A 14269-nucleotide genomic window follows, 5' to 3' on the forward strand; every position below is an offset into this window, starting at 1 on the left:
TTTTAGGGTACATGTGCACAATCTGCAGGTTAGTTACATATGTATACATGTGCCATGCTGGTGTGCTGCACCCATTAACTCGTCATTTAGCATTAGGTATATCTCCTAATGCTAACCCTCCCCCCTCCCCCCACCCCACAACAGTCCCCAGAGTGTGATGTTCCCCTTCCTCTGTCCATGTGTTCTCATTGTTCAATTCCCACCTATGAGTGAGAATATGCGGTGTTTGGTTTTTTGTTCTTGCGATAGTTTACTGAGAATGATGATTTCCAATTTCATCCATGTCCCTACAAAGGACATGAACTCATCATTTTTTATGGCTGCATAGTATTCCATGGTGTATATGTGCCACATTTTCTTAATCCAGCCTATCATTGTTGGACATTTGGGTTGGTTCCAAGTCTTTGCTATTGTGAATAGAGCCCCAATAAACGTACATGTGCATGTGTCTTTATAGCAGCATGATTTATAGTCCTTTGGGTATATACCCAGTAATGGGATGGCTGGGTCAAATGGTATTTCTAGTTCTAGATCCCTGAGGAATTGCCACACTGACTTCCACAATGGTTGAATTAGTTTACAGTCCCACCAATGGTGTAAAAGTGTTCCTATTTCTCCACATCCTCTAACTGGCTAGCCACATGTAAAAAGCTGAAACTGGATCCCTTCCTTACACCTTATACAAAAATTAATTCAAGATGGACTAAAGACTTAAACGCTAGACCTAAAACCATAAAAACCCTAGAAGAAAACCTAGGCATTACTATTCAGGACATAGGCATGGGCAAGGACTTCATGTCTAAAACACCAAAAGCAATGGCAACAAAAGCCAAAATTGACAAATGGGATCTAATTAAAGAGCTTCTGCACAGCAAAAGAAACTACCATCAGAGTGGACAGGCAACCTACAAAATGGGAGAAAATTTTCGCAACCTACTCATCTGACGAAGGGCTAATATCCAGAATCTACAATGAACTCAAACAAATTTACAAGAAAAAAACAAACAACCCCATCAAAAAGTGGGCAAAGGACATGAACAGACACTTCTCAAAAGAAGACATTTATGCAGCCAAAAAACATGAAAAAATGCTCACCATCACTGGCCATCAGAGAAATGCAAATCAAAGTAAATATTTCTTTTGTATTGAAGATCAGCTGTTGCAACAAGTAAAAAATAATTACTCTAAAACTTTTTCCTTCCTTCCTCATAGGCTGGCTTCCATACACAGCTCTTTATTTGACTGGATAATGCTTAATTAGAAGCTCTATCAACTTTAACCAGTCATGAGTGATCTTTCTTATTCAATTCATTAAAGATTGATCCCAGTGATATATAATTAGTGCATTTTTAATTTATGACTTTGTCAGTGTGCCTGTACATTTAAAATCTGCACTTGGGCCACCTGATATAATCATAATTATTTCTTTGTGTAGTCCCAAGTTTTCTAGTTCTAGAAATATTTGAAACTTCTCTAAAGTACAGCAAATTGATGGACATAATTTACTTTCTCAAACCCCAAGGCTAAAAATAATAGGTAAGAAACCACTCACGTAAAACTTCATTAAGCAGTGCAACATTTCTAAACCTGCAAATGAAATGAACACTTACTTGATTTCTACATAGTTGTATTTTAAAAGATTTTTTTGCCTCAAGATGTAAATGCTTTAATTCTATTCTGGGCGATGTGACACTCTCCTACAAGGAAGTGGTAAATTAAAACTCACTTGAACCATCTGAATGTGCTACAGAGAGAAAAGAGTGGATACTGGTAAGAAAAGAAATTTAAAAAAAATGATTTACATGTGCAGATTACTTAGCTATGATGTGTTGGTTGTAACAAAGATTTTAAAAAGCGTTAAAGAGGCTGGAGATTCAACAAGCATATCAGTAACACATCATAAGCCAGTGGCCAAAGAATACAGACATTTTAGTTTAGATTGTTTCAGAAATGCACTGAAGCACAATTGAAGGAGTGTAATTCTGGCACAGATAGCTAGGAAATGACACTAGCAGATGGATTGCACTAGTCTACAGCAATCAGAAATGAATTGCTCTGTGTGAATGGCTGAAATTTATATGTGCAATGGCTAAGAGATCCCTGCATCCAGAGGCTTCAAAAAGATAAGACTTTTTGTCCAAGCAGCCCAAAATAAAATGTTAACTCTGATAGTATCTATCAGTTACTTGCATGCATAATAATACTCTTGGGATGAACATCTTTAGACATAAGTGTCAACAATCAAGCTGATGTGCAGGTAGGTGATAACAGTGACTCATTTACAGGCATCTTCCCTCTACACCTCCAATCCTCCAAGTAGCAATACAGTAGGAAAATCAGCAGCTTTTATTATTCCATTTCCCCAAATATTAACCTGACCCAAAGTTGTCATCTACTAAACTACGGCCAAATTGGCAAGTTTGAATGATGTGGCAAGTTTGGTTTGTTGTGGCTCACGTAGACAGCTCTTCCAGGGACAGAATTAGTATTCTTCAACCAAACTGGTATGACTAGACTTTCTTTATATATTAAAAAAAACCTAAGCAGAAGTTTCTGTATATACAGATAAATGGGAGCATGAAAAATGCTACTATGTTACAGAATTTGGCACACTAGTATTGGAGGAAGGAAAATATGACAAAGTTAAATGCAAGGAATGTTAATAATTTTACTAAGTATTAGAATTGTGTTCCTCAACGTCAATAGAAATAGGCTTTCTCTAAACAAAATTTTAGAGGCACAGAAGACTCAAGTTAACTAGATATATGGTTGCTATTATTTTTCTTGCACTAAGCAAATTAAAAAGGTCTTTAACAATTTAGTTCTTGACACAGATGAAGACTTGATTTAGATGAACAAGAAAAAGAGCATCTGAAATCCTTTAGCTTGTTTTGAGCTACTAATGAGTTTTCACTTCTCTCCATTGTAACTCTGCTAGGCTAGACTGAGGTGCCTTAATCCTGAGCCGCCAAGGTGCTCAAGTCCAGACGGCATCATGATGTATGTAAACAGCAACTCTGATTTTGTGTAGTTTACTTAACAGCTATATGTGACAGAAGGCAGTTTTGATTTTGGCTTTATTGCTGAATTTGGTAATCTTAACATTAGGAGTACTATGTAGCTACAGAAGATGACTAGATCATCACAGGTTATGGGAATTAATCCTGGATTCATGCCATCAAACTTTTGACAATTTCAGAGTATCACTTGGATTTTTAAAGCTTTATTTCAATCAGTATACACTGATACATATCCTTTATTTCTGCTTTGCTTAGAGAATAAATGCCTAAGGTAAAAGATTATTATCAAATGTTGAATTTTTCCCATGCCCTTGTTGATAGTTATTAAATCATCAATAAGTTTATGGATTATAGTTACAAATAGCAGGCTTTTACACACCTGAGTATATGATGTAAGTGCCATGATTTCATAAAAATAAAAATTATAAAATGAGACAAAATGTTTAATTTCAAACTTATCCATGTAGGTCTTATTTTTCTACTGCTGATAAAACTCAGAAAAAAATTATCTTTATTGGGAGACTAAATGAAAAGCCTAAAAAATTAAGATTGTCACAAAATTTAGTCACTTCTTATCAAAAACACACTTCTCCTCTATCATCATGTACACTACATTATTCAGGGATTAAATTTAGGAGTGACTTACTTTTTTTTTTTTTTTTTTGCCTAGATCCTTTTATTAAAACACATACTTAGGTTAGAATCATTCCTAATTCATCTTTTTTTATCCACATTTCGACACCCCAGAAAACAGAATGTGCCTTACAAATGATAGTATAATAGCTATTAGCCAGGCAGCAATAGTCATGGAGTTGTTACTTGCTCACATGTGAACTTGGTCATATCTGCGTATATGACTGTCACTTCAGTTGAATTAGGTACATTATTGGTGGTACGTTTGTGCTACTACACACCAAGCAGTACATCTCAAAGCAAGAGACATTGATAAGTCCTTTGAACAGAACCATTTCAAAGCAACTAGAATCCATGCATTGTGCAGGATTATGATTAAAATTCAGATTAGGTTAAAATACAGTATTGAGCACTTCATAAACATATAACATCCTCTGAACGCTCTGTAAGTAGATAAATGTTAAACAACAGCTACCATATATTTTCTTTAAAAAGAATCTTGAAAAAGAAAAAACAAACACACAAATACCACAATTGAGGGCTTCAGACAGGTCACTTCTGGTTTACCAAACAATAATTTTCATATTGACATGTTAATATGACATCAATTTGTGAGAAATCTCTTTCTGACTTTGAATAGAATCACAGGTCCGATCTTCTAAGGACCTGTGATTAAACTGAAAGAAAAGTGAAACTGAGTTTTGCCAAATAGAAGGGTATCAAAACTTGCAGCAGTGTGGGTCTGTAGCTGGGTAAAAAAAATCCAGACATAAGTGTGGTAGAGCATTCAGGAAATGCAGCCTTACCAATAATTCTGAAAGCACAGAAGATGGTACTAGGTGGACATATGCATATCAATAGCTCTGAAAGTGCTGAAGAGTTTGAATGTGAAGCTGTAGAAATTTCTTGATGATATCTCAATATTTTATTTTTTTGTTATTTTATATGTATACGCAAGAGGGTTAAATAAAAATCTGTATTTAAAAACATCTAAAAGAGCTCTCCAATAAATATGAAAATTTCAAGTAACAAAAAAAGCAGTGTCATGTTTTATTGTGTTTTTCTTAATGGAACATAAAATAATGATGATTCTTATAACTGATGGCACTTCAGATTTGGTAAAACTACAATTTTGAACATTTAATGAATGACAAAGACATAACATCCTCTGAAAAATCTGCAAGTAAATCAATCATTTTTAAACAATAGCTACCATATATTTGTATCTTCTCCTTGGGAAAAACTTTGGAAAAAAAAAACATGCACATAAGTATCATAACTGAGGGTTGTGGACAAGTTACTTCTAGTTTACCAATTTTTATATTGACATAAAGTAGCACAGACTAGTTATTTCATTTAAAAAAACACACTGACAAATCTTTTCTCTATTACACTTAAAAGACTTTTCACTTATATGCTTATACCAATATAGAAACACATAACTTGAGATTCTAGCCAATTTTTATTTTCTTGAAACTGTTTATCACCTGTGTATTATCTCAGTTTTTCCATTTTCCTGCCTGCTTCTTGATGTCTGCATTTAGGCCAATTATTGTTTCTCAGCATCACCAGCATGTGGACAAAAAATAAGATGAAAACTAAAGTCAGTTCATCTGGTAATTTAAGTTTTGTAAGAAGGACTGATAGGAGATAATGCAAGTAATGTCTATAGTGAAATTATATGATTATTGATGAATCTCAATTATTACTACCACTTTCCCCACAGATAACTGAGTTTTGTGTGCATATGTGTGTTTTCCTATGGAATGGAACATAAAGGAAAATTTTAAAGATACACAAACACATGTTCAAGTGTATAATACATATGTACTTTTAGTTTCATTTTGATAAAATTAATGAGATACAAATTTTATCATCAATTTCAGAGGTCTTTGTTATCTAGTTCTTTATCAACGAAAATAATCACAATATATTGGGCACTGAGTGAATTTGTCAGCTATGGATTCGTTTCTGAAAAAGTATTTCTACAGTATTCCTACACTACTCTGAAGACCCTACAGTATGCCATTTTTATTATTAAAAATAGAATTACAGTTGAGGAGAGAAGTGCCAGTGAATACTTAGAACTTCACTGGACCAAAAGCCTCAAAAAAGATGGAAAAATTCCAAAGGTATGCTTAGAAAATTACCTTTAAAACTAATTATGTGAAAAAACAATGCTCCACAAATCAATCATTATTAAAAACAAAAATACTGATACACATCCAAAATAGTATCTCTTTTCTCAACTTAGTCTTGGAATATTTTTCATCAAAATGATTTATATGTACTTTTGCACTATTAATATTATGCTACAACAATTATGTTAATACAGTTTTCATTAACTGAGTTCAGTGAAACAGCCTACAAAAAATACCTATCTCTGGAATGTTACTCAAAAAGGCAAAGTGTACAATATTTAAAATATCTCTACATCAAACTGCCTTTTAAACTGATTTCTAGAAAAATTTGTTCCCTGTAAGTTATCATATCTTCTACATCTTTGTAGATAAGCATTTCTTCAATGGACAGCAACTTATAGCTATTCAGGCTGAATGCTGACTTGTTCTTAACAGCATTTAACATCTTTAGGGATGTTGTAACTGAGTCACTCAAAGAAGAACAAACTGGGAAAATGCGTGCAGTCCACAAACTCAGACAGGTCTTGTTACCAGAGAACAGTTCCTCTGTAACTTTAAGATTCCAAACATCTAAGCATGACAGGAAACAGACTCCAAAGAATTGAAGTAACTTTATATCTGACAATGTTTTCACACTCTTTTTCAAGTTGTCTTGCACTCCAAATGCCATAGTTGCATACTTTAAGCATCTATTCATCTTTAAGCTTAAGGAACATACAAAAGAATGTGCGGGGAGGGCAGCTTTTGTTAGGATGTAAGAACCACTAATAATGCAGTTTTCCCCAACTGAAACATCAGGCCCCAATCTGGAATACTCCACAACTGAGCCAGGTGCCACAGAACATCTTGAATCCAGTATGCTTTGAATGATACAGGATGTTTTGCCAGAGCATTCAGGTATATCTGGAAAGATACTAAAAGTTATGGACTGTAAGCCGAGCTCCGACTTTAAACTGTTATCTGAGGTAAAGTAAAACAAATATTCTTCGGTTGTTCCAATGTGATAAAATTTGGAGTTATTAAGAACAACAACATTTAGTGATGTTCCTTTAAGAAGATGAAATATTCTCTGCCTCATTTCTACCAACTCTGACTCTTCTTTAATGACATTTGATGTGTTTCTGGTGTACTCCACAGTTGCTCCAGGTCCCAAAGCCTGCAGAAAGTCACCATAGGCATCTATTTCACAGCTCAGTGTGCCTATTTTTTCATAAAAAGCAAGTAACATTTTTGCTGATTTATGATCCATATAAAATAGGCTATCTGTGTAGACATAGTCAGAGTCTAATTTAAGATCGGCAATGTCACCCCCAGCAAAGTCCTGTTGACAAAAATTTCCAGGTCTACACACAGCATTAAACTGATACATCTTTTCTATGCTGGGCTTATGAAGGAAACGATGGCAAGACCTGTATTCAAGGTCTCTATGTTTTAAATCATCAAAAGGATCTAAGACAAATACTCCATGTGTGGTACCTATCGTCAAACTAGAAGGATGAGCTAAAGCAGTAAAGCCAGGTTTGTCAAACCTAATAAACTCAAATTCTCCAATACTATAAAGTTCAATATCATCTGCACAGGTAACCAGAATTCCAGGATTCATATTTAAGGGGAAATCAATGTACATGGCTAGTTTCAATTCTAGCATCTGATAAATGGGGTTACCAAGAGGTAAAGCAGTGAAAATTTTTCCCAGAGCACTTGCATTTGGAAGTCGTTGACTGTAGCCACCTATAAAATTAAAACGAAATAACCATTTAAAAATGCAGTATTATTTATAAAATTTTCAAAACCCCAGGGTTTTATAACCCATAAGTTACAAATCAAAATATCTTTAAAGATATTTAATATATACCACTTGTTACTGCAAATCAGGAAAGAATAATGAAATCCAGATTAAAAATTCGAAGAGAAATTTTCTTGTTGCCATTTGATATAAGACAATTTTAAAAACTGTAGGTCAGGAAAAATTTTAAATATACTGTAGAATCTGTGAAATGTTTTGAATTACATGTATAACAAATAAGAAGGACCACGGCCCAAAACATGATGTTGCATCTACATTTGTTTTTTTTTTTGAGATGAAGTCTTACTGTCACCCAGGCTGGAGTGCAGTGACGCGCGATCTTGGCTCACCGCAACCTCCGTGTCCCAGGTTCAAGCAATTCTCCTGCCTCAGCCTCCCAAGTAGCTGGGATTACAGGCACCTGCCACCACGCCTGGCTAATTTTTGTATTTTTAGTAGAGACGAAGTTTCACCATGTTGGCCAGGCTGGTCTCAAACTCCTGACCTCAGGTGATTCACCCAACTCGGCCTCCCAAAGTGCTGGGATTACAGGCGTGAGCCACCGCACCCAGCCTGTATCTACATTTTAAACAACAAATTTCAACCATGTTTAGACTTCTAATTAAGAATCTACTTCACAGAAGGCCAGGCGCGGTGGCTCAAGCCTGTAATACCAACACTTTGGGAGGCCGAGGCAGGCAGATCACGAGGTCAGGAGATCCAGACCATCCTGGCTAACACGGTGAAACCCCATCTCTACTAAAAATACAAAAAATTAGCTGGGCGTGGTGGCGGGCGCCTGTGGTCCCAGCTACTCTGGAGGCTGAGGCAGGAAAATGGCGTGAACCCGGGAGGCGAAGCTTGCAGCAGTGAGCGGAGATCGTGCCACTGCACTCCAGCCTGGGCGACAGAGCCAGACTCCATCTCAAAAAAAAAAAAAAAAATCTACTTCACAGAAAATAAAAGTTATAGAAAACTAATATACTAATGCTAAAATACTTGCTTCTTTACAACATTTCGCTCAATGATGGACAGCATATACATAGGTTGTCCCATAAGATCATAATGGAACTGAAAAATTCCTATCACCTAGTGATGTTGGAGCCATTGTAAAGTCCTAGCACGATGCACCACTCAAGTGGTGATGCTGGTATAAACAAACCTGCTGTGCTGCCAGTTTACTAAACTACAGAACATACAATTATGTATATAGTATATAATAATTGGTAATAAATGACTATTTTACTGGTTTATGTATTTACTATACTATACTTTTGTTATTTTAGAATAAATTCATATGATACATACAAAAAAAAGTTAAGCATAAAATGGCCTCAGGCAGGTCCTTCAGGAGGTCTTTCAGAAGGCAGCATTGTTATCATAGGAGATGACAGCTCCTGAACTTTAGTAGGACTATAGAGGTTGTAGACAGTGATACTGATGATCCTGACCCAGTGTAGGCCTAAGCTAATATGTTTGTGTCTTCATTTCTAACCAAAATATTTAAAAAGTAAAAATAAAAACAACAAAATAAACCCTAACAATATAAAGAAAATATTTTTGTACAGCTGTACAGTGTTTGTGTTTTAAGCTGAATGTTATTACAAGAGAGTCAAAAAAAATTAAGAAGTTTATAAAGTAAAAATGTTATAGTAAGCTAAGGTTAATTTATTACTGAAGATCAATAATACCTGTAAAGCACTTGGCAGCACACAGTACATTGTTCAACGAAAGAGAGCTAATAAATTTCTGTTTTTTTCTTTTTTCAAAGAGCAGCCAATAGTCAAGTTTAGCACTAAGAATTATCTATTTCCAAAAAATAAAAAATAAAAAAAATTATCTAACTATGCATTTCCTGGTATCTAATTTAATTTTTACTAAACTGATAATAATTATTTTCTTAAATAAAATTGTAAATTAGATTTTTTTACACATTTTTAGGCTTCAAACCAGAACTTGGATGCTTTACTTTGACATCATCTTTACAAAGAATCATTGTTTTGTATGTAAATCATAAGAATGAAAAAGTGCCTTGGAAGCCATGTAGATGAATAATTCTAAAATACCTGTCCCTGGACTGGTGTCAGTTCATGACAGTTTTCATTAGCCCCTTAACATACATAGAAAAACAACAAAGGTTTTCATGTAATCAAAATTTTCACACAACTAAATGTATTCAATTTAAAAAGCTATTCTTTATTCTGAGACCATGTCCTTCCTACTTTTCTGTTTTAAAATGTCTTATTTTGTGTGTGTGATTTCTCTTTTATATATTTACTTGTCCACTCTGTATCTTGTCACATTTTCCTTTTATTTTTAAGCATTGTGGCCTCTGGCTACCAATAATCACACAAAAATGCAAGATAAAAAGTACTGGCAAAAGTCTAGTAATGACAGTGTTAAACCACCCTGCCCTCAAAGCAAGAATCCCCATTAAGGGAGAAAGAGTGTTAGGAAAAATAGCTAATGCATGCTGGCTTAATACCTAGGTGATGGGTTGATAGGTGCAGCAATCAACCATGGCACACGTTTACCTATGTAACAAACCTGCACATGGACCCTGGAACTTAAAATACAAATTAAAATTAAAAGAAAAATCCCCATTAAAGTATTCCCGAGAACTATTCATATTTGAATGAGTTGTCTTAGGAAAATAATTTTCTATATACATACCCAAAACAAAACAATATTCATAAAAGACTGACGATATACGTGATCTACAATTTTACGAGTAAAATTTGTGAAAATCACTATACTACTTACAACCTAAAAAAAGTCATGAAAATCATAAAATATTTGTTTTCAAAGCAGAATAACTTCAAAGATTCTTTTAAAAAAGAAGGAAAGTGTTTGCAAGAAAGAAAAAAGTCTCTAAAGTATTAAAGGTGGAAGACTAAAAAGAAAATGTAAATTAGTAAAGTATAACATTACCAGAGTGAATTAATAAGATGGTAAAAGAATTCCATTTATCTCCATATAGCTTTTCCAAACATTGAAGGGCACAAAGTGTTGATCCTCCATTTCCTTAAAAACAAAGTTAAAAAAGCACAATTTATTTAATAGAAACCTACTAAAACTTTGTCATGACAGTAAATTTAGGTGTTATATAACCTTAAGGATTTGCCTTTCAGGAATAAGTAAATAGATGGACATCAAAGGTATTGGCAATAGAACAAAATTAAAAACATCTCATAGCAAACAACCAATCAATAAATTAGCAATGAAACCCAGACAACAACCCTCAGTAATAAATGCTGAGGTAATATTCTCCCCAAAATAGTAATTATAAGAAAGAAGAATCAATTACACAATCTGTAACACTAGAAGACTGATAAATATAAACATTCATACAGAGTTACAAATCACAAAGCCCATTTAAATAATTCTCCCAAATGACACAATCAAAAACACAAGTTAGAGTTCCTTTCGAAAAAAGATTTTTAGAACTTGGATTCCCAAAAAAATATCTTTTTTTTTTTTTTTTTTAGTCATAAAACCGATTATTTAATTGAAGCTATAAAAATCTTAAATATAACTACCACACTAGTTATCTTGGGCCAGTTACTTAACTCTTGAGTACCTCAGATTCTCATCTATGGAAATAATATCATGCCTGTAATCCCAGCACTTTGGGAGGCCGAGGCAGGTGGATCACGAGGTCAGGAGATACAGACCATCCTGGCTAACATGGTGAAACCCCGTCTCTACTAAAAAATACAAAAACAAAATTAGCCAGGCGTGGTGGCAGTCACCTGTAGTCCCAGCTACTCGGGAGGCTGAGGCAGGAGAATGGCGTGAACCTGGGAGGCGGAGCTTGGAGTGAGCTAAGATCGCACCACTGCACTCCAGCCTGGGCAACAGAGCAAGACTCCTTCTCAAAAAACAAACAAAAAAAAAAGAAATAATAACAGTACTGACCTCATAGTTGTAAGGATTAAAATAATGTTGGCTAATTAGAATAATGCTAATGTCATATTAATGTCATATACAGATATCTTATCTCTGGTATCAGGGGGCTTCAACTTTAAGTATCACATAGAAAACAGCCTTCAGAAAAAACAGCATTTATTTCTATTTGCAATGGACGGTCAAAGGGCAAAGCTGACCTAAACTAGGGTTTTCAAATATATGTATTATATTTAAGCCATGTGACAGTGTTCTTTTGCATTCTGCATTATGTCCCCAAAAGGTCAAGAGTATTTTTTCCCACTAATTGCTTTCTTCATGTAAATTGCTGGAGGAACTCTGGAGTGGAGAGGACCTCAAGGGTTCTACTGATAAGGTCCAAAGGAGTATTCCTATCTGAATAGTGTGAATTTCATTAAAACTAATAAAATTATCTTTTAAGTAACATTCTGGAAGTTTTTCAAGGTAAGTCATAATGGGTAAGAACAGTTGCTATTCCTTTTATCTTTCTAAAAAAAGTCAATTTATGTTCAAATTTTAAAGTTTGTAAAGCTGTGGGTAGAGATATGCAGCTTATACACTGTAAGTCACAGAAACCTTTTCTTCAATGATTATTCTGCTTAGGACCTATATTATAAAACTGACCATAAAGTGCGTACCAATTTTGGCTCCAGCAGGATCTACAAAAACGTGATATTGAACTCCAAGGGGTAACTCCTTTCTTTTCAGCTTTTCTGACAGCTGTTGGTTGTAAGCAAGTTCCTGTTTTTCATCAGCCGCTGTTATTGCAACTATGTCCCAGAATTCTCCACGTGCTACAAGTTTGCCTATTTGGAAAAAGCAAGGAAATGAAAACAAAAATTATGAGAATTTTCTAGTTGCCACAGGTTTGCCTATTGAGAAAGATGAAAAAGAAGGTAATATCCATTATCATCTTCCAAAATGTATCTTTGGCTTTTGAAAGTTAGGGAATAATTAGTGGTGCATTAATACGATTCAAAATAGTTATAATGAGGACTGTTCACAAGTTCCTTTTTTTTCTTTTAGATCACTCCCTCCTTTTATGGTTTGCAATCCAATTTAATTATAAATTCTGAATGACATAATGTTTCTTGATGAAGAGAGCGACTTTTAACTTGCCAAAGACTATTGCCTCAATTCTTCAATAAGAAGAGGAGATAAACATAAACAAATCTCCAGCTTTGCAAATCAATTCTTATGTATCAGGGACACTTGGTGTTAGGTGACTAAGAAAGACACAACCCAAAGATCCCTTCCCTCAATGTTGCTGTTTATAAATGTGGGTACTTTATTTTCTATTACTTTAAGATGAACCATGCAAACTTACATAGGCTGTTAGAATATAACATAAAATTCTGGATTACAGAAGGTCCCAACTCTCTGATGACAACTTTAAAAGACAGTGTGCACTTTTAGTAGACAGTTGGAATCTCTTTATTGATAAACAAAATGATTTAGCGTTTTAATTAGTTAACAAACAGAACTTGTCAGCTAGAATCTAATAGTCCTGAATGTTTTACTGTTATCCAAGAATTAGTCCCAGTATTTTTTAAGCAGTCACTGCAACACAAATATAATCACTTTTATAGACAGGTTTACAGGGATTAAGTGTCATAGCCAATTTTTTGATAACAAATTTCTTCCTTTTAATTTTTAATCCATAATTCCTCCATGTTCTGTTACTCCCTCAACAAACGTTTACATTACAGAAGTAGATGAACGTAATGTAAAGCGTGAAGTAGATAGGGGCTGGCATCTACTCATAAAGTTCAAAATACTGTGCTTCATATCTTTTAGATTTATTTAAAGCAACTTTTATTAATGAGCTAATCAATGCATAACTTCACTAGTCAGATTTTCTTCTTCTTCCTCTGCCCTCATTTTTAATATCTATACTACTAAGAATAAAGTAAGCAACAAGCATGTCAAGCAGGGACAGTGAAAAGAATAAAAAACTCAAAAGGATTATTAGCTAGCTACTCCTGGGGAGCGTCATAGGCCTGCAGATGAGAAGTAAACGGGAAGTGACAGTCCAGCAAACCTCCTGGCACGTAAAAGCACCCTCCCTCTGCATTGCCCAGGAGAACTCGGGTGCCTTCTCTGGTACCTCTCAGCTCGGAAAACCTCCGCAATTTTCGCTGGGTGGCTTCTCGCAGCGATACTTCCGGAGGGTCCCTAGCAGCTGCCATAGCCCCACCTTCCCTGACACCGCGCCGCACAGCACGCATGCGCCCTGGGGTGCGCCTCCGCCCGGTTGTTTCTGACCCGCCCCCTCCGTGCGTCGCCCACGTAACCACGCCCCCGGAGCGCCTTGGCTGGCGCCCGGAAAACCATGATGTGGAGAACTTGGATGTTGTCTTGTTTCTCTAGCAACGGTCTCAGGAGCAGATGGCCACCCAGCGATTTGTCTGACTGTGTTGGGGCTGGGCCACTTGTCTCCAACTCATAAGGGCTTGCAGCCCAGTTGACCCGGTGAGTGGTTCAGTTTGGGTGACAAAATTGTTAGAACCGACCCGCTAAGGATAAGGCAAAACTACATTCTAGCTTCCCAGCTTTCACATCAAAGGCGGTTCGTCCTAACTGGTGGTTTGTTTCAGCCTGGAGCAGTTCCCCAGGATAGCCTGATAGAAGATCTCCGCCATCTCTCCTTTCCCCCGCCACCCCGGGCCATCTGCCCCCAACCCTGGGTCATGATACATACACAGTCTGAATATTTAAAATCTCTGCTCTTTCTAGGAACCTTAAGTTTGTGGTTCCTAGAG

The 14269-nt window shown here is 35.6% G+C and overlaps 2 protein-coding genes across 5 annotated transcripts in view; one reads left to right on the forward strand and one right to left on the reverse strand.

Moving 5' to 3' along the window:
* Positions 1-4672: 4672 nt before the first annotated feature.
* On the reverse strand, positions 4673-13764 carry FPGT (fucose-1-phosphate guanylyltransferase). 3 transcript variants are annotated; one of them, NM_001204796.1, is made up of 5 exons: positions 13615-13731; positions 12146-12313; positions 10512-10604; positions 7460-7525; positions 6084-6697 (listed from the first exon to the last, which is right to left on the reverse strand). In NM_001204796.1, the coding sequence occupies exons 1-5, from the start codon at positions 13694-13696 to the stop codon at positions 6084-6086; spliced, it is 1023 nt and encodes a 340-aa protein (NP_001191725.1). In that variant the 5' UTR covers positions 13697-13731. The 3 variants fall into 3 exon arrangements, with proteins under 3 accessions (XP_009457582.1, XP_009457577.1, NP_001191725.1); XM_009459307.4 differs by lacking the exon at positions 7460-7525 and having other exon boundaries at positions 4673-6708; positions 13615-13764; XM_009459302.5 differs by having other exon boundaries at positions 4673-7525; positions 13615-13764.
* LRRIQ3 (leucine rich repeats and IQ motif containing 3) overlaps positions 13734-14269 on the forward strand; it is a 172471-nt gene continuing 171935 nt past the window's right edge. For both annotated transcript variants that reach the window (XM_513491.7, XM_063800379.1), the window contains exon 1: positions 13734-13979. The gene's annotated coding sequence lies outside the window, so the exon portion shown is untranslated. The remainder of the gene's footprint in view (positions 13980-14269) is intronic.

Source organism: Pan troglodytes, chromosome 1 (genome assembly GCF_028858775.2).
Source record: "Pan troglodytes isolate AG18354 chromosome 1, NHGRI_mPanTro3-v2.0_pri, whole genome shotgun sequence".
Taxonomy (NCBI): Eukaryota; Metazoa; Chordata; class Mammalia; order Primates; family Hominidae; genus Pan; species Pan troglodytes.

What these genes read in the sequence shown, in the direction of transcription:
- FPGT (XM_009459302.5), bottom strand. Translation starts at nt 13,735, where the DNA reads ATGCGTGCTGTGCGGCGCGGTGTCAGGGAAGGTGGGGCTATGGCAGCT. An exon ending in GAGGTTTTCCGAGCTGAGAG is followed by an intron (nt 12,314 to 13,614) that starts GTACCAGAGAAG and finishes TTTTCCAAATAG; the next exon opens with GCAAACTTGTAGCACGTGGA. An exon ending in CATCTTATTAATTCACTCTG is followed by an intron (nt 7,526 to 10,511) that starts GTAATGTTATAC and finishes TTAATTTTATAG; the next exon opens with GTGGCTACAGTCAACGACTT.